Genomic DNA, 21605 nt, shown 5'->3' with positions numbered 1-21605 from the left:
CCCAAATTTTGGGTGCGACACAAAGGCCAGAGCCTAGGGCGGCAATGATTCGGGGGTGGCACACTGCCCACTGGGTGCAGCTTCACTGGGGACTGGGTGAGAGATTTTGACAGCCACTTAAATCTCCTGCCCATCGCAGTGGAGAAGCCCAGTACAGGATTGGTGAGGGGCTATGGACTGGTGGGGGAGTTGAGAGCATCTGAAGGTTAGTCTGGGCTACAGAGAGGGGGTTTGAGCAGTGTAGGGGGGACAGGTTTGGGGGGGCTGGGGGGCACAAGTTTAAATCTGGCCCTGGCCAGCAACTGAGTCAGGTATATTGCCACCTCATTGTCACTGTCACTATCACAAAATGGAATCAAAGCCGGCCAGACATTGGCCAATAAAAGCTGCAAACTAGTGGTCTGTGTAGGGGCCTACGGGAAAATTAGCCTGATATCGATCAGTTTAAAGATCCCATGGGATGAGAACTGTGTTGCTGCATTGATCTGGTCCTCACAAAACAAGTCTCTATAGATCCCCATTATAAATTGATAACTGGCTCTTGGACAACTTATTGGATTATCCCAAAAATCAACAGCAAAACTGTATAACTATCTGCCATATGAGTGGGTGAATGGGCGGTTGGGGCCCCTGAGTTAGCAATGATATTCTCATATTTCCCACAGGTCATAGAAAAAATTCCTTCTTTGGTTTCAAAAATATATTCCAAATAGAATACAAAAAATGGAGAGTCTTATTTATGTGTTTAAACGTCTAGAATTACATCCCCTAAATCTATTGGTAATTAAGCTGAGAAAAGAATGATTTGTTGGCAGAGGAGAAACCTGACGTTTATCTTTGAGGGGCAAATAATGGAGATTTTTTTTTAAATACAATAAAATTACAGGTGAAAAAAAATCTTCAATGTTTTGTAATTGTTATTTACCAGGTGCATGGCTTCCACCCAGAATGCAGGATGAAGCTGGCACTCAAGCAGCAAGAGATGAAATGCATGGCCAAGCTGAAGGCACAGGCAACAGAAATATCGTCAGAAAAAGGTTGGAGCCAACACAATAGATTGGGGCTTTTTTTAGATACTGGGAATTATTGTTGTGTAGTTTTAGTTACCCTTGTCGAAAAGGATGGAACATAGGCTGCCCAACTTCTCTATCTATCCCTGGATACAAAATATCCCTATAGAAGGCAAGAGAAAAGAAAGAGGGCTTGCTACTGAACCTGAGGGTATCTTTAGAGGCTATCATGGTGTCTCCACCTTTTCTGGAAGAAAATACTGGCCCTATAGTTTCATGTTTTTTCCCTAATAATAACATTGGCATCAAGCAACATATTTACAGGCCAGGCTGGTAAAATACAAACTAGGTGGCAACCATACATGGTGCCCACAATGCTCTCAGATATCAGAAGGCCACATCTTCTGTTCCTTTTTCCTCGCCCTACAAACGGTCTAAGCCCCCTGCTCTTATTTATAGCCCCATTGTAGAGCAGTTAATAGGGGTTATTTACAACTCGAATATAGCGCTAACTGTGTTCCTCAGTGATATATTTGCGAGGGGCAGTAGGGGGAGGGCACAACATTAAGACATGGAGGTTAGGGAGCGGCAGAGGACTCAGGCTACAAAGGGCCCTGTTACTATTGCCTGCAGGTAGTATTGGTGGTGATGTAAGGGGTGGGATGGTGACATAAAGGGGTGGGGTGATGTCATGATCGGGGTTTAACAATGAAATAAGGTGGGCCATGGGGTGGATTCTGGATGGATCAGGATATTGAAGGGGTAAATCGGGGTTTAAGTGTTCATTCTAGGCTCACAAGGAAAGGGTATTACAAGTTTACTAGCAAGTACATTGCCGGTGAATTTGTAATATCTGCCCTGGCCCTTTTTTAAAAAAAAATATCAAGTGACAACCTTAATGACGCTGTACTGGGCACCTTGCACCAGATTTTATCCGTTTAGCCATTCCCAAGGGGCAAAAGTGCTGCCTGAATGAGCTTCTGTGCCCCTTTGTGCCTTGCACTTCATCCCCCTAATGCCATTAACACCTCATTGACAAATATTAGTGAATGAGCTGCAAACAGTCTGACAGTCTCTGATCTACAAGATACTACTGATCTTTTATTTACTGTATGGTTGTGGCTATACAGGCACATCTATACGTACGGTCCAATACCAAGGCAGGTTATAAAGCCGGTTATACATGCAGTATATACATATGACAGATAGGAATCTAAACAGAATGGCAGAGGGATTTCCATATGGCAATGCTAAGGGATTACACCGGCAGTGGTGGGGGTTCGGATTAATGCCTTGGACGCTATATATGACATTGACATTTACAGTAGTTCTGTTATTTCTATTTTTCTGCTGATCGGTGAGTAAAGAAACAGTTTGTTGTTTTCTGCATTTTCTTGCTAAACAACCAATGACAGTAAATAACAGTATCCTTGTGTTCCTCTTGGACCATGAAACTGCAGCTCAGTCCATCCCATGTGTATAGCAGGGCCATAGAGCGGAGGCTTTCACTGTGAGATTCATTCTGCCCTTATAGTTTCCCAGCTGGCTGTACATTCTGCAGTTATGGGAGGAGAGTTTACAACAGAAACGTCCGTCCTATAGCTCTGCCAAAAAGAACAGCACCCTCTGAAGTATATGGAGCACCCTTCAAATTACAATACACAGCAGAGTACTATTTGCTGCACCCAATGATGTGGCTTTTGAGACAGAACCACATTGCTGCAAACCTGTAGCCCTTCAGGCATCATTGAAATACAACTCACAGCACCAACAACTGATGGTTATTGAATGGTGCTGAGAGTTGTAGATCATGAGCAGCTGAAGGCCCATAGGTCCGACTTCATGTAAAGATTGGGTCACTGCATATCCTGTGTTTCCCTGGTCCCTCTTACACCGGGTCGGTCTAACCGGCTGCAGGGTCCAATTGGAACTATTTTGGCAAGGCCCCCTAGAAGGAGTTTCGCTATCTGGCATAGGGTTCCAGGGCTGGGTGAACAGTGCCAGCCTCTTCTTCTGTCCAAGTGACTGCTGCCAATGGGGGTTTGGGGGAGGCTGGGCCAATTGGGATTGGGGGCGGGCTGGCAAGATTAGGGTTGGGGGTATGCTGGGCCAATTGGGATTGGGGCGGGCTGGCAAGATTAGGGTTGGGGTTTGACTTGGGCCATCGGGATTGGGGGTGTCCTGGGCAGGTGGGGGAGCAAGTCAAAGCTTCTGGCTCCTTTCCCAAGGAATCTTGCTTTCTGTTTTACATTAGGTAATAATGCCAAGTTTTTCCTTCCCTGGCACTACATTATTATACATATTCATTCTTTTACTGGCTTTAACTTTAACATAGCAATTTCTGGTGTCGATCAGCATCCGCTGTGAGTAACTAACATACAGTACATTAAGGGTGCTACAAACATTTCTTTTCAAATGTTAAATGATTCATAAATCATTGTTTGCTTGTCTGATTGAGGGACAAATTGTGTATCCGCATTTGCCTCGCTACGCACTCTTTCTCCAGTCACAGGTTCAGCAGGGGGCTAAGTTTGCATTTTCCATTCAGCGTGGGGGGCTACATAGCCAAAGAAGGGTAAACTGGGGTGCAAGGTTGTAGCAATTAGAGGCCTTAACAAAATGAAAAGTGGGAGTGGTAAGAAAATCAAGAGAAATGAGATTAGACGCAAATATAATCCTTAATCAGTAGAGATAACACTAATACATTTAATCCAGGATCAAAAGCTAAAGGGACTGAAAAAATATAAAAACAGTGTGACCATCCTTTCCCATGACTATCTCAAAGCCCAAGATTCAGGGGTCATTTACACTGCAGTGTTCATAGTGCAAAAAATCACTATGAATGCACACTGCATTCTGCTGTCTGACATGGAGCACAGAGACCAATGGCTAGCCCAATGAATTGAGTGCTGCCTGCGAAAGACAGCAGTCTACCCAAGAGGGGCGGGTGGGGGGGCATGAAGGAATCATTCAAACACACAGGTTAGGAAGAATCCTTACTGCCTGCTTTATGGCAACTTTAAAGATGGGAGATGCCTATTTGTTTGGCTAACCTGGGACCATGGACAAGTGCTCTTCTTGTTTAGAAAGCGCACCAGCCTTGGTAAGTTGTGCAGAGTGCAGCCCAACCTTCGGAATTGTTCTTCCCAATGATTCTCCACTCTGCACCTTCATTCAGTGCATTTGGATGATTGGGGAAACAGGGTGGCGCTCTCTGCCAAATGGTTATTTTTAAGAAGAGGAGCGATCTGGGTAATTTTCCTATAAATTAACACCAATAAAAGATACCTCTAGGTCAGGGATCCCCAACCTTTCTTACTCGTGAACCACAGTCAAATGTAAAAAGTCTTGGAGAGCAACACAAGCACCATAAAAGTTCATGGAGGAGCCAAATAAGGGCTGTGATTGGCTATTAGGGGCCTCTATGCTCACTATCAGCTTACAGGGGCTTTATTTGGTAGGAAATCTTGTTTAGGCCCCTGTGGCTCCTGGTTTCCACCCACTGCAACTTTCCTGAGAATACTCCCACTGGAATGGCAGGCAGCTAGTTCAAAACAAAATGAACAGCCTGTATATATCAGTGGGGGTGTTTTTAGTGCTAGAATACAGGAGATTTCAGAAAAATAAAAGGTTCCGTTTAAACACAAGTTTATAAATCAGAGATGTCAGGCTGGCAGCCCTCCAGCTGTGGGGATCCTACATTTGCTTATATTAGGGATTTGTACTGTTTTGGTACTGGTTTCAACAGCTGCAGGATAAGAAGTTGGATAGGGATGATTTATACCGTGTATCGTACCATGGATATATAGGATTTATATCTTTCCTGAAATAAAATGTGTTTAAAATACTTCACATAAACTCATCTTCCTCCACCCCCCCCCCCCACATATCTACTATATCCACTGTCTTATGCTGGGATAAAATGTTATTATAGAAAGAAATGTCTCCTGGCAGCTATATTCCATTATATATATATATATATATACCTTAAGTCTACAAAAAATAATTGAAACATTAAATAAACCCCCAAAAATTTTTACAGAAATCTTATTTAAAAATGTGAATCGGCTAGAATGTAAATGGCCGGTGGGATGGCATACGCGGCACCGATTTCGGCAAATCACACCGGCGATTTACATTCTAGGGGAGAATTATTCACCCTAGTTACAGCCCTTAGGGGATAAATAGGGGATGGGAGGTGGGAAGCCTTTATACAATACATATCTGTATCTGTGCATCCTAATGTGACTAATGGGTGATTTAATGGGTGCATATGTATAGTTTTTAATTAAGATTATAGAATGAATTTTTATCTCATTTGTACTTCATTTGAATTAATGAATTGCATTAGTCACGTACCGCACACCCTGCTCCTATTCATACATAGTACAGAAAGAGATCTGTGTAGCATGTCACATCCATGTAAAATATGGCACACTCATATAACATTCCAAGATATATATATATGACTTTCCCTTCTGGCCTGCCAGACTAGGTTACATAATAGCTGAACTGTTCAGAGCTTCAGAGCAATCTGTGCCTTTCTTTGTAAATGTCAGACGTGAGGCAGGAATCAGCGTGACAGAAGGAGCAAATGAATCATTTCTGAGCTACAAAAGTTATAAAACTGTCAGCCGAGGGTTGCGAAGTTGCAACCGGATTCAGAGGAATAAGTTTGTACCTTCTGCAACCCTATAAGTCAGTGGAAACACAAATGCCATTAAATTATAAAATCTACCTTTGAAGAACAACTAACCTGATGGTACTGAATCCCTGTGAAAGTGAAGATCCATTTTCCAAATATGTTCCTTGTATCTCCTTACCTTCCTGATGTTGGCAAACTCCATCAGTGGGCACTGAGCCGCCATAGGAGCTTATTCAATAAGCACTAGTGCCAGTCATTATATTCTTTTTGTCTTTGTCCAGCAGCAGGGATAGGGTGGGCAAAACAGTATGTGACGAGGGATATGGGGACAATTTTAGACACATAGAGCTGACAAAGTACTGCTGGGCACCTCGGGTGGGGCACTAACTTTCACTAATTTCTAACAGAATTTGTTTTAACTGACCTTTACAGCAAAAGTATTTGTTTATTAACCTGCTTGCTGGGTAGGCAGCATTACTTGTCGCCAGACAAAATACAGTACTCCTCAGCAGGGCCCGAATTTTGTTTATTTTCTACAAATTGTCAGTATAATTTATAGATAAAGGCAGGGTTGGACTGGGCCGCCAGGACACTGCGAAAAATCCCGGTGGCACAGACCTGACCCTTGCCGGCGCTCCCCCTGCCAGACCGCTCCTCCCCTGATGCGTTAAATTTACACGATCGGAGGAGGACGTCGGGTGGGGGGCCCTGCGAGGGGGGCTAGGGGAGCCCCTGGGGGGGCGGCATGGGCACCTGCAGGGCCCCCGGGGCGGGAGCCCCGGTGGGCCCTTCACCTCCCAGTCCGACCCTGGATAAAGGTTATTCTGCACAAAGAACTGGTATGTATTCAGATATGTCCTGATTGTCCAGAAATTTTGCTGGTGGGGGGGAGCAGGGGGCTGGACCCACAAATTTATGCCACTCGCAGTGGTTGTTGGACTTTTCCTTTTCAATCACACATTGGCTCATGAAATGAGTACAAATATAGGGAAACCTTGATGTATCAAACAATTGTGCTGTACTGATCAAGAGCGGGCAGGGGGTGGCACACTGGCAACCCTGACCTGTTCTTCTACCTGCCCCCTAACATGCACCTCATGTGTGAGTGAGTGTAGGACTGGCCAGACCGGGGGTGAGTGAGTGTAGGACTGGCCAGACCGGGGGTGAGTGAGTGTAGGACAGGCCAGACCGGGGGTGAGTGAGTGTAGGACAGGCCAGACCGGGGGTGAGTGAGTGTAGGACTGGCCAGACCGGGGGTGAGTGAGTGTAGGACTGGCCAGACCGGGGGTGAGTGAGTGTAGGACAGGCCAGACCGGGGGTGAGTGAGTGTAGGACAGGCCAGACCGGGGGTGAGTGAGTGTAGGACAGGCCAGACCGGGGGTGAGTGAGTGTAGGACAGGCCAGACCGAGGGTGAGTGAGTGTAGGACTGGCCAGACCGGGGGTGAGTGAGTGTAGGACTGGCCAGACCGGGGGTGAGTGAGTGTAGGACAGGCCAGACCGGGGGTGAGTGAGTGTAGGACTGGCCAGACCGGGGGTGAGTGAGTGTAGGACAGGCCAGACCGGGGGTGAGTGAGTGTAGGACAGGCCAGACCGGGGGTGAGTGAGTGTAGGACAGGCCAGACCGGGGGTGAGTGAGTGTAGGACTGGCCAGACTGGGGGTGAGTGAGTTTAGGACAGGCCAGAACAGGGGTGAGTGAGTGTAGGACTGGCCAGACCGGGGGTGAGTGAGTGTAGGACAGGCCAGACCGGGGGTGAGTGAGTGTAGGACTGGCCAGACCGGGGGTGAGTGAGTTTAGGACAGGCCAGAACAGGGGTGAGTGAGTGTAGGACAGGCCAGACTGGGGGTGAGTGAGTGTAGGACAGGCCAGACCGGGGGTGAGTGAGTTTAGGACTGGCCAGACCGGGGGTGACTGGGACGTAGTTGGCCAGCTTGAATATATTGCAATATATTAACAAACAATCCCTGTTTTGCTTAAAGGGGAGGGCATTGCTTAGTAGCTTGATATATATATTGATAATGGGTGAGTGCAGAGGATCTCTTGTTGTTGTCCAGGGTTTGACTGGTCCAGAAGGGCACTGGGAGAAAACCTAGGGGACCCTGGCCTGCCCAGGACTGGGACAGGGGGATCGGATTGCACTGCAACTGTGTTGTTGGGGTGTTGAGGTGGCGGCCGCAGTGAGCCCGGACACCCCAGTCTAAAATTGGAAAGGGCTGCCTTGCACCCATCAGCACTGTGTTCTGAATTGTGTGCTGGATTTTTATGCTCTAGCACATGCATATGAGGAATTGGTAAATTACCTTTGTCCTCTGCTATTGGCTTATTGGGTGCACCAATCGACATACCCATGCAGGCCAGCCTATAGGCAAGAGACGTTGATTTCCTTTGCGTACAAAAGATGCATGTCAGATTGAATTCAGTAATGCCCACTACAAAGACATGGAAATAGACATTTAATTTTTATAAAAATTTTTATTAATACAGGTATTGGACCCCTTATCCGGAAACCCGTTATCCAGAAAGCTCTGAATTACGGAAAGGCCGGCTCTCATAGACTCCATTTTAATCAAATAATTCAGAAATTTAAAACTGATTTCCTTTTTCTCTGTAATAATAAAACAGTACCTGTACTTGATCCCAACTAAGATATAATTACCCCTTATTGGGGGCAGAACAGCCCTATTGGGTTTATTTAATGGTTAAATGATTCCCTTTTCTCTGTAATAATAAAACAGTACCTGTACTTGATCCCAACTAAGATATAATTACCCCTTATTGGGGGCAGAACAGCCCTATTGGGTTTATTTAATGGTTAAATGATTCCCTTTTCTCTGTAATAATAAAACAGTACCTGTACTTGATCCCAACTAAGATATAATTACCCCTTATTGGGGGCAGAACAGTCCTATTGGGTTTATTTAATGGTTAAATGATTCCCTTTTCTCTGTAATAATAAAACAGTACCTGTACTTGATCCCAACTAAGATATAATTACCCCTTATTGGGGGCAGAACAGCCCTATTGGGTTTATTTAATGTATAATTAATCCTTATTGGATGCAAATCAATCCTATTGGGTTTAATCAATGTTTTATTGATTTTTTAGTAGACTTAAGGTATGGAGATCCAAATTACAGAAAGACCCCTTATCCAGAATACCCTTGGTCCCGAGCATTCTGGATAACAGGTCCTATACCTGTACTGTAAAAGTCATTCAGGTCTTTGCTTTTCCTTTGGATAGCACAGAACTGTCTTTGGGGGTGTACATAGGGGTGAGTACCCTAGATCCTGCACATATTACAGTTGTAGGCAGGACAGCAGAACAAGATGGGGACAGTGGTGCAACAGGAAGACAGCAACATCTATGTTACCTGACCTGCAGCTGCTCTTTAGCCGTTATACAAGTAGAATAGCAGCTTTAGGGCCACACAAACTGGGATACTGCATCATATTCCTGTTTTGCTCTGGAAAACTTGCACAATGTGCTTGTGTTTTACTGTTTGCTGCCATATTGACTGTATATGCCCCCGCACCAGAATGAATGGCTAATAATTCCTGTTTTATACTATTGATAGGGTGCATCGGCATTTGGGATAACATTACATGTTGGGACACAGCTCGGCATGGAGAAAAAGTCACGCAGAACTGCCCGGTTGCGCTGCGGCATATCTTGAGGAAGCAAGGTAATGTATTGAGCCTACTGCCAACATACGTGGGGGGGTTAAACTAACATAGCAACCAATTAGATCTTTTATTTCATTTTGTAACACATAATAGACTGATCAGAACAAACTGGTTGCAATTCAGCACCTGTGCTATTAAATTAGTTCTCCACAAAGATTATCTCAGTTATTATTATTATTATTATTACTACTAGCAGCTATTCATAAACTCCAACATATTTCGCACAGCTCCTATAAAGCCCTGAATGTCTCAGCTTTGTAGTTTCAGCCTTTCCAGTGTTGCTACAGGTATGGGATCCATTATCCAGGAACCTGTCATTCATAAAACTCCAATATATGAGAAGGTCATCTCCCATAGACTCCATTTCCATCCAATAATTTACATTTTTTTTATCTTTGTAATAATAAAACAGTGCCTTGTACTTAAAGGAACACTGTCATGGGAAAACATGTTTTTTTTTTCAAAACCCATCAGTTAATAGAGCTTCTCCAGCAGAATCCTGCATTGGAATCTGTTTTTCAAAAACACAGATTCTTTTTATATTTAAAAATGGGGCTAGCCATATTCTTCATTTCCCAGGGTGCCAGAGCCATGTGACCTGTGCTCTGATAAACTTCAGTCACACTTTACTGCTGTGTTGCAAGTTGGAGTGATATCCCCCCCTTCCAGCAGCCGATCAGCAGAACAATGGGAAGGGAGCAAGATAGCAGCTCCCAGTAGGTATCAGAATAGCACTCAATAGTAAGAAATCCAAGTCCGGCTTGGGACTCCTCCAGTTACATGGGAGTAGGAGAAACAATAGGTTAGCTGAAAGCAGTTCTAATGTGTAGCGCTGGCTCCTTCTGAAAGCTCAGACTCAGGCACAATGCACTGAGATGGCGCCTACACACCAATATTACAGCTAAAAATTGGTTGGTGGTTCAAAAATAAAATTTTAAATAGTAGAATGAATTATTTGCAATGTGAACAGTGTAATTTAGAAATAAAAAGTGCAGCATAAAAATGACAGAATCCCTTAAACCCTAACTAAGATATAATTAATCCGTATTGGAGACAAAACAGTCTTATAGAGTTTAATTAATGTTTACATTTTTTTAGTAGACATATATTATGTAAGATTCAAATAACATAAAGACCCCTTATCCAGAAAACCCCAGGTCCCAAGGATTCTGGATAAGAGTTCCCATACCTGTATTGTCTCTCAGCCTGACCATAATTAACCCTATAGCTTCCTATAGTTCTCCTATTTTATTATAATACCCTAAGAAGAAGCCCAGGCTGTATGTGGTATCACTGGGGGTCAGACCAGACTGGGTTGTAAATAGGTAACAGAACTTCTAAGAACTTCTTAGTACATTTCTACCAGCGTGTGTATCCCTCTGTTATAAGCACAATTCTGAAGAATAATTGTAGTGTATTGTGGCCCTTTAAACATGCCAACCTAAAGCCTGGCAAGTCCTACAGTTTCATTAGTTATCAACATACACTGCTATGAGTGTGCCAGCCAACTGCCATGGTGCTCTGGGAGGTACAATGTGCCGGACATTCTTTGGTGACTAAATCAAGGCAACTAATTGCAAGAGCAGACTTTTCCCATTAGAAAGAAAGAAGTAGAACTGGAATTGCTCCAGTAGTTAAAACTCCAGTTAGGGACTGATACATTGGCATTACTTGCACGTGGCTGGAAAGGTACCGTTTATTTTGGCCAGGTTGTACAATCGAGTGCTTGATCTGATTAAGTAATGGGCAGAAAGGATTAAATGCTCTATTGTAGATGATGAAGATGAGATCAATGTTTATATGTACAATTTCCCCCTGTTAAACTAAACATTTGTTCTAATAATGTATTAGGTATGAGGTATGCCAATGGTAATGCAAAACAGCATTTTCTATTTGTTCATATTCTGGAGAGTCCCTCCCAACTGGCCCCCATAAACGGTATTAGAGGACTTGTTGATCTCCTAAGTGTAGTACTGGTATAGGACCCGTTATACAGAATGCTCGGGACCAAGGGTCCCGTAAGGGTCTGTAATTTGGATCTTCATACCTTAAGTCTACTGAAAAATTAATAAAACATAAATTAAACCCAATAGGATTATTTTGCATCCAATAAGGATTAATTATTTTTACAGAGAAAAAGAAAATCAATTTTAAAAATCTGAATTATTTGATTAAAATGGAGTCTATGGGAGACAGGCTTTCCGTAATTCGGAGCTTTCTGGATATCGGGTTTCCGGATAATGGATCCCATACCTGTATCAATAGCCAGGATCACTTAAAGGGGAAGTAACCTTTCAATAAACTTATTGACTGCAACTGTGTCTCAGCTTGCTGCAATTATGCTAGAATTCGGGGTAAAAAAAATGCTACATAGTGGGTTAAGGAAATGGTGCTTTATTAAGTCTTAAATTAGCCTTATAGTATGCTGTACATGGCCCTATTCTAAGCAGTGTATCAATTGACGAGGGCACACCCCAGTGAAACCTTACCTACTTCTTTTCAGTCTGAAACTTGTCTGGGTCACAGACCCCGGCAACCAAAAACAGATCCATTATATAGCTTCAATTATATTGAATTCATATTGTTTATTTCTGTATCTCTCTGTTCAGCCCAACAACAGGTTTTCAGCTCAATATTTAACTTTTTTTGTAGTGTAGAGAGCTCAGTTGCTCCCTAGCTATGTTAAGAAAATAAAATCACATCCCACACAATTAATTCTAAATTATTTCCCCAGGAAATATAACCAGAACATGCAAAAGAACTGGCTGGACGGATATATACCCTGACATTGTTGAAGCCTGTGGCTACAATGATAGTGAACCGATGAAGGTAGGGTCCTGTTGGGAATGGCTGATGTATAATGGTGGCTATCTGAGTGTATAATGAAATATTATATATATATATAATGAAAGATTTCCCAAACCTGTGTTTTCTGAAAATTTTGTACATTGTACACACACACATATATACTTGAGTAATAAACCTTTCTATATTTGCATTAACATATTGCTCACAATTCTTTAAAGGAGACATATTGGATAAATGGAAAAAAAGCTTTACTCTGTAGGCAATTATGAATAATATACGGTGCTGGTTTCACTTTGCTCTAAAAATGAATCCTCTCTGTAAAAATGGCCCCTTTATTGGAGCTCCCTATAGATCCTCTCAGGTCTCTGTCAGTGTTTCAAATGAGGGGTGGGTGTGTCCTAACAGTCCCTGCCAGAAGCACAGTAGGAGGGGAGAGCCAATCACAGCCCTGCAGTCACACAAGCAAAGACAGGCTTCAGTTCCCTATCAGGTCAGCCTAGCTGTTGATTGGTTCCTATCCTACAGTGCAGGGTACTGAGAGCCGCCGGCCCCGCTGCACATCCAGAGAATTCAGCCAGCAGGAAGTGGAACAGATGGGCGGGACACAACTTTTTAAATCACAATCCTTCTATATTTAGAGGAGTATAATTCACTGGAACATTCTTCATTTTTACATGATATGTCTCCTTTAAATCCTGGGAGTGCTGTGTTTGTTGCAGTTGTTTTGGTACTAGCTCCCAGGTTTAGTTTCTGCAAAATTTAGGAGCAGTCTACTAAGAGCTTTGGTAGAATTGTGCCTCCATCTTTCCTTCTCATCCATGAAAAGATTTTGATTTACCACCGTGCTTATTATCCCTTTGGTTTCTATGGGTTATGCGCTTCACATCACTATGCATGCCTGTGTCTTCGTAACAATAAAACAACTGCATGGGATTCTTTGTATTGCTCCAATATTCAGTTCAGGCTTTTGTCTAGAGACGTCTATGGCACATAGATAGAAATGAAAGCACACACATGAAGGGAAAATGATTTCATAAAATCCTAGAAATGCAAAGGATTTTCAGGATGGGCAATTGCTAGCGTTAGCTAATGTCTTTATATATGGCTCCCAATGTAATGTCAAGGAGGAGTGTTGGCAAGGAGGCTAGAAATTGCTTTTTACTGGAAATGTTCTGAAGGAATAAATGGAACAAAGTGAGGTGCTTTAGGGCTAAAAACTAGAAAATTCTTTGAGGCAAATTATCAAAAAAGAGGAATGGATGAAAGGCTGTGAGAGGTGATAATAAGGACAGAGCGCTTCAAATTGGCTGATTCGCTATAAGTGGTCTATAAATGTAAAATATCACTGTATGGTTGGCTATTTCTCCTGTTCAGGCCATTGATTTTTTAGAAAGAACAAAGCTTTTTGAATACCTAACACGGCACATTCAGTTGCTTTTTCACATTTTCTTTTCTTTTTTTCTTTATGTTTATCCATGTATATATTCTAACAAGAGACAGGCTCGGACTGGGGGGTGCAGGGCCCACTGGGGCTGCCACCCCTGGGGCCCCACACCCCCAAGGTGCCCCCAGCAGCTGCATCCCGCACCCCCCACAGGGCCCCCCTAACCCTCTGCAGGGGCCCCAGTCACCCACCTGACATCCTCAACTGAGCATGCGTAAATGAAACACATTAGGGAGGATATCTGCGGCCATGGGAAGCAGCAACATGGATTGGGTCTGGGCTGCCAGGGTCCACTGGGTTTTGTCTCGGTGTCCCGGCGGCCCAGTCCGACCCTGACAAGAGATGCCTTAAATCCATAATCTTTGGACTCCCAAAGCTTCCACTAAGCTTGAATATTGAATTCAATTTGTTGCATTCAGTTGTCTAGACTTTAAGGGGCTCATTTACTAACCATCGATTTTCTATTTTAAACTTGATTCGGGTTTTTTGAAAAAAAAATTGTGGGGTAAAAAGTTTTCCGAGATTTACTATGCGTCTAAACAGCTAAAAATCCGAATTCGACAATTCACCAGAATAAACTTGCCAAGTTCATGTAGAAGTCAATGGCAAAGGCTGCAGTTCGGCATACAGCAGGAAAATATCTGGGGGGACTGGGGGGGGGGTGCAGGACCACTGGGGCTACCACCCAAAGGGCCCCACACCCCCAAGGTGCCCCTGCCATGCCCCCCTAAACAACTGCAGGGGACCCAGCCACCCACCCAACGTCCTCCCCTGAGTGTGCGTAAATAAAACTTACTTTCAATGCGTCAGGGGAGGGCCCACCGGGTTTTTTCCATGCCCAGTCCGACCCTGACTTGCTGCCATTGGTTGGTTGTTTGCTGACATCATAGGAGTGTTAGATGTTTGGATCCAGAAGGCTCCAAATTAGGGGACAACCATCTCCTATTGGGTCCATTTTAAGCAAATAATTCCTAAATAATTCTTTTTCTCTGTAATAATAAACAGAACCTTGTTTTTTATCCTTACTAAGCTGCATGAATCCATATTGGAGCCAAAACTATCCTATTGGGTTTATTTTGAAAACTATTTACTCGGAAACCCAGAAACCCGGAATCCCATGCATTGAATTCTGTCGGGGCAAGTACAATATTCAGTGCAGTTACACCCAGCACAGCCCCTGCCATGACAATGATATATCTATCCGCTATACTGTCTATATAGAATGTTCCATTTTCTAATTGTGCAGATAGGTATTGCAATTATTCACACATGGTATCTGCCTAGGCCAAGGGATATAAAGGAATTAACCATTACACTTACCACATTGAGAGGCTTAGGCTGCATTACACTAATTGAATGTAGGACAAATACATGAATGCTAAAAATAAATATGACGGAAGGAGCATTCTGTATGTGGCAGTTGCACGGCAGTTTTGGATCCTAGAATAACTTTCCAACCATCATCAAAGCTCAAAGTAATAAAATGCTTTCTTCAAAGTAGCGGATGAATGGGTTTAAGTTTCAAGGTTGCTGTGGTCCTATCTGTGGGCACAATTAATTCTTCTAACTGCCACCCAAGCTTTGATCTGTCTGACAAGTACCCTCGAAATACCCATTTCTTCAGCCGAAGACTAGTGCTTACCCAGTCTAAATGTAACTGTTGAGGCATGGGTCGGGGGGGGGGGGGTGGTATGTAGAGGATAGAAGCCAAAGTTGTGGGGAGGGGAAACATGGTGTTACTCCTAGATAATGTAACCCCATGTTTCTGACTAAAAAAGAAGTTATATTTTTGGGCAAACCATGGGATTGATCAGTGCTGTCCAACCTTTTTTACACCACACCCACTTTAAACCCACCCATATTAACTCAAACATTTTGAAGACCATACTCACAAGTCATATTTAGCCATACCCTCAAATCCATATGGCTCCTCCTCCCCTGTGGATAGCGCACCAACCCCCATCACATACTTATACACCTTAGGGACCATATAATAACTATTTCCAAATTCACCTCCCACAGGCAGCATAGAGCAGAGTATCGTACACACAGGCAGCATAGAGTAGGCAGACTATGGCACACACAGGTAGCATAGGGCAGGTAGAGTATGGCACACACAAGCAGCATAGGGCAGGCAGAGTATGGCACACACAGGCAGTGTAGGGCAGGCAGAGTATGGCACACATAGGCAGCATAGGGCAGGCAGAGTATGGCACACACAAGCAGCATAGGGCAGACAGAGTATGGCACACACAGGCAGTATAGGGCAGGCAGAGTACAGCACATACAGACAGCATAGGGCAGACATAGTTTGGCACACAAAGGCAGCATAGGGCAGGCAGAGTATGGCACACACAAGCAGCATAGGGCAGGCAGAGTATGGCACACACAGGCAGTGTAGGGCAGGCAGAGTATAGCACACATAGGCAGCATAGGGCAGGCAGAGTATGGCACACACAAGCAGCATAGGGCAGACAGAGTATGGCACACACAGGCAGTATAGGGCAGGCAGAGTACAGTACATACAGACAGCATAGGGCAGGCAGAGTATGGCACACACAGGCAGTATAGATCTGAGGTGTGAACAATGGAGGGGCTTACAGGTGTAAACAATACAAGGGCTTACAGCCTGAATCTGAGATGTGAACAATACAGTAATCACAGTACTGATACCAAAAGCAAGCCGTCTCAGCAGCCAGACAGATGGGGGCCACACAGAGGGGGGCTGCATGCAGCCCGTGGGCCACCAGTTGAACAGCACTGGGATGGATGAACGGCATAGATGATAGTAGCTAAGAAAAATAACCTGTGGCACTAATGGATAAATATTTTTTCCCACTCAATCTTGAGATGTAAAGATTTAACCAAAAAATGCAAATTATATGTTATGTTTACAGCACAAAAATCTATTCTAATGTTTGTGTATTAAAGCCTTTCAAGAATGAAAGTGGAAACGTACTTATGAGCTGTTACTTACACTAATTGCACCTAAACAATGTAGCTCCTCTAGCAACTAGGACTGCAATAGGGAGGCAAGAGCATACGGCCTGGAGAAAGGGAAAGAGTGAGTCACCGGGTTCTATGTTAAGAATCCAGCGAGCTTTTGTTATGAAAAATCAGAATGTTAAGTGGGTTCTGAGAGATCCCTGCTGAAACCTCTTTGATTCCCTAAGTAACATTTTCTGTGCAGACATTTTAATAATGGAACCATGGAGCTGTTAGAAAATACAAAACATTACTGAACAGGTAGCGCTCACTTGATGGCAATGCAATCATTGATGTCTGTACAAAACAATAAAAGAAATGTTCAGAGATTTAAACAAGCTTCTTAGTTTCATCATGTTATATACAGGTATGGGACCTGTTATCCAGAATGCTTAGGACCTGGGGTTTTCCGTATAAGGTGTCTTTATGTAGTTTGGACCTCCATACCTTTAGGGGCCAATTTACTAATCCACGAACGGATCGAAAGCGTCCGAATGCGCTTTTTTCGTAATGATCTGTATTTTGCGATTTTTTCGTCGCCCTCGCGACTTTTTTGTAAATTGTCGCGACTTTTTCGTAGCCGTTACGACTTGCGCGAATTGTCGCGACTTTTTCGTATTGAGCGCTAGTAAACGGCGGGCAAACCTTTCAGATTTTTTCGCGACAGCTACGAAAAAGTCGCGACAATTCGCGCAAGTCGTAACGGCTACGAAAAAGTCGCGACGGCGACGAAAAAAACGCAAAATGTTCGTTTCCAATTCGATTTTTTCCCATTCGGGATTCGGATTCGTGGATTAGTAACTCAGCCCCTAAGTCTACTAAAAAAATCATTTAAACGTTGAGTTAACAAAACAGGATTGTTTTGCCGGCAATAAGGATTAATTATAACTTATGATTCTTTGTTCTTCTTGGTGGGAATGAATCTGAAGCCAAAGCTTGGGCGAGGATGGTGTGACCAGAGTAGTTGTTCATTTGCTGAAGGACTTGATACCTTTCCTATGTCGGGGAGAACTATCCTTCCAGTGATAATACTGTAATCATAAGAGGTCCCCTGCTGGGTCTTGCAGTAGTAAGATACAAAAGTCTATTGAGCAACAGGTAGTTAATTGAATTATGCAGTAGGGGTCCGGTAATTATGGACACAGATACCTGGCACTGTTACTTGTAAACCAATATAAAACATTTGTTTCACCTAGATTCTATTATAGAGTAAGCCAACAGGTAGGGAGGGTTCAGTTGCTGATGGAAGGGTACACCAACTGTATATGATAAGCACATGTGTTAAGGATGTTCATGGAACTTTGGTTGACTTTTACTATTGCAGAACACTGTCAGATAACTTCAGATTCCTCATACAAGTATGTGATGGATACTGGTCCTAAATAATAAGATATTCAGCAAAAAATATGTTCTTGCTTAGTACTTCTGTATATAAATAACACTCATCAGGTCCCCATCAAACAGATATCAGTCACGGAACCTAGAATTACCAAGCAACAAAGCAAATATTTTGCCTACAGGACACGAAGGGGTTTGAGAGCAGCTGATAAATCATTTACACCTGTTTGATAAAAACGGACACATCAGTTTATATTTCCTCCATACGGGGCAACAGACTCATGTCTAAACACTCATATAGCTGTTATCTTATTAATAATTACCCTGTAAGATTCATTTTCCCTAAAGCAATGAAGCCGTGATTGCAACATGAAGACACACACTTTGGACATACACTTTAAATGTAATATTTGTATCCAGGGAGATACACACAATAACGTTAGTGCAGTTTTTTCCGTTTCCATGAAATTCTGTATTTCAAAATGTGGAGCATGTCTAATTTTTAATTTGGGTCTAAATATTTATATATGTAGGGGATTGATAAAGTTGTTACCCTTCATGTTTGCAGGCAGTCCATTAAAAAGAGCAGTTGCCAACCCTGTTTAAAGCTGGCCATACACGCACCGATAATATCGTACGAAACCTCGTTTCGTACGATATTCAGTGCGTGTATGGCAAGTCGGCGAGTTGACCAGTATCGCAGGAAGCTGCTGATATCGGTCGACTCGCTGATCGGCCAGGTCTAAAGATTTTGATCGGGCGCCATAGAAGGCGCCTGAGCAAAATCTGCCGTCAGGGCTGAATCGGCAGAAGGAGGTAGAAATCCTATTGTTTCTACCTAATTATCTGCCGTTTCAGCCCTGAAGGTTAGTGGTGGGTCTGATGATCTTTTGTGCGACCGATGGTCGCACGAAAGATCACAGATCGCCACGTGTGTGGCCACCTTAACAGTATGCCTCAGGCAGTTCCTAACTGACCAGGAGAGGTCATTGTTCTACTATGGTATAAAAGGGAGAAGCTGACCAGGATCTTCACCTTGGAAAGGTGTCATTTCAAAATATGAGTTTACCATGTAATATTTATTATAGGCTGTGTGATTCTGGTGATCTGGAAAGAGTCTTCAGATCCAAACATTCCAAAAGTTGCGCTAATACTGAAATCTTGTTTAAGTACCCCCGATGTATATACATTTTAGCTCCCCTTATATTGAATTATCAACATCCACCCTACTCCTCTAGCTCCATCCCTGGTGCAAGTCAAACAGGGGTCCACTTCCATTTTCTTAATATACATTTTCATTCCCACCCTCTGCCATCAGTATTGATGTCCTCTATATAAACCATTGTGTAACACTTACTGCATCATTTTCTAAATGTTACATTTCTATTACCCTCCCATATAGATTGTAAGCTCTACGGGGCAGGGACCATCCTCTTGTGTCTTTGACTCTTATCTTATTGCAACTGTACCTTGTATTTATTTGTATTTATTGTTATACTCTGTATTTATCTATTATTATTAATAACCCCCTGTTTGTATTAATGTATTCTATTGTACAGAGCTGCGTACATAAGTAGCACTTTATAAATAAAGATATACATACATACATACATACATTAAACACATACAGTTAAGTGAAATGACAGCAGAAATTACAAATTAAAACATTTTCAGAGGGAAAACCAAGCCCGGCTGGAACAGCAGGATACAGATTAGGGACGTTTAATTACTCGAGCAGGTTTCTGCCAGCAGATTAGTGCTGTATAGAGAGATCTCACACTAATTACAAGGTGATTTGTCCCAGAAATTATCCAAGGGGCTGGCAGTATTGATGCAAAGGCTGCTTAATCCTGTTAATGCGCTGCAGTGATATGTATTTGAGTTCATTAATATTAAAGGCCACATAAAGTCTGAAGCACAGCCGAGGGTCTAATGATGCCTATTGCTGCATAAATATTGGGGGATCTGTAAAAATGAGAGGCGATTATAGGAGAATTTGAAAGCAAGATCCGCTTGGTTTTCAGTCATCCTAGAAAGAAGCCAGTAGGGTTTCTGTGCTACAAGTTATATTTAAGGCAAAGCTATTAATATTTGACAACTAAATAGAAATCCCTTGTGCATTTGCAATTAAAATATTGTAAATGGGCGATCGTTCCGCCATTAGTGTTGCAAGTTTCCATCACATATATATAACATAGTACCCTGAACCGTGTATCTGTCCAACTGGAGGCCATATGTGGTCCTTTATGAGATATTTATGGCCCAAGGGCTCCACAGACCCCTGTAATGCAGCATTAAACCAAGAAGCCTCTAAAGGCTGGACAATAGCCATTACCCTGTACCTGGGAATATGCCAGATTAGTATCTTTTCATGTAACTAAAACCCAGCCACTGACACCAGCATTTTGTGCTTACTTGTCAATTTGTTTTTCTTAAATTTCCTCTGATCCATCAAAATCAGACAGCTCAGCTGCCACTCAATTTAATAGTGATAGGTCTACTTCAACGACACAAACTGCTTATGATTTTTAATGCCATCCAAGAAAAAAGGAGCAAGAAAATCATATTACCAATTTGAAGTTGGTCCAATCCAGCATAAAAACCAAGACCAACACATTTACTTGGGGGACAAGAAGACAAACTGACTAGCATCCTTGAAAAAGAAAAAAAAATCTCCTTTGGGGGGTTTAACTAATATCTAATACCATATCTTGGCTCAGTGGTTGCCCTGTATTGGCTAAAACACAAGCAGGGGACTGAGGGTTCCACCATTCATAAGCTGTAACAAGGGAAGACAAGAATATAAAGATATTGATGCCCCAAAATTCTTAGTCCTTCAAGTCTCTTGACCAGTTAGCCCCTTTATAATAGATGTCTGTGGACAAGTAAGTAAGGAAACTCCTTTGCAGCTGCATCAGCATTGGGGTACTGACAGACACGCGTTTTACTCAATGTACCCCATGGTTACCGAGCAGCCAAATAGCCGATATTTCATGCTCAACACACTGAGGGTTGTTATTATGTCTCCTATCTCTGCCGTACACTGCTCGCTCATTCAACATGGTCATTTTATAGGGCCTTGGTTATATTTTTAGTACTTGGCAATGAATCCAGTAATGATTCAAGTGTGTTTGATTTGTGAAATTAGCTCTTTGTTTAAACAGCCAATTGTGTGTATTTTGTATATCTCTGTTTGCACATGACCATTGGTGGAAAATGCCTGTTGCCATCTTATTAAACACAGCAGGGAGCTGGGTATAATGTTAGCGGAAAAAAGCATTACTGGTTATCAGCATATTCTGTCCTAATCGTTGATCAAACGAAGAGTAATTTAGCTCAGGATTCACAGCTCTTGGTATTGAATATTCATTCCTGTGCTACTGAGGAATAATTGACAATGACCTCAAAATGTCCTGCTTTTACAAAGCCCCCATATCAGGGGAGGTTCCAGGCCTGCTAGCAGATCCAATGCCCGTGCCATGGGTGGCCAGCAGATCTCATACAAAAAGAGGCCTTCCTTTTGGCTCTTCATGGTGGCCCTAAAAATATTCCAGATTATGCAATGACAGTAGCACTGAACTATAATAAACTGTCATGCCAAGCATGGTCAGACTGGCCCACTGGGGTACCAGTAAAAAATGCAACCAGTCCCCAGTGCAGATTTGTCCTGCTGCCCAACCACTAACTGTCAC

At 43.0% G+C, this 21605-nt stretch overlaps 1 protein-coding gene across 1 annotated transcript in view; it reads left to right on the top strand.

Moving 5' to 3' along the window:
* vipr2 (vasoactive intestinal peptide receptor 2) overlaps positions 1 to 21605 on the top strand; it is a 45570-nt gene that overhangs the window by 6837 nt on the left and 17128 nt on the right. Inside the window, 3 exon segments of the mRNA NM_001127144.1 lie at positions 929 to 1037; positions 9230 to 9337; positions 12073 to 12167. Of these exon segments, the coding sequence (NP_001120616.1) occupies positions 929 to 1037; positions 9230 to 9337; positions 12073 to 12167 (312 nt within the window).

Source organism: Xenopus tropicalis, chromosome 6 (genome assembly GCF_000004195.4).
Source record: "Xenopus tropicalis strain Nigerian chromosome 6, UCB_Xtro_10.0, whole genome shotgun sequence".
Classification (NCBI taxonomy): Eukaryota; Metazoa; Chordata; class Amphibia; order Anura; family Pipidae; genus Xenopus; species Xenopus tropicalis.
The sequence above is the reverse complement of the archived record's forward strand: the minus strand, read 5'-3'. Positions and strand labels throughout refer to the sequence as shown.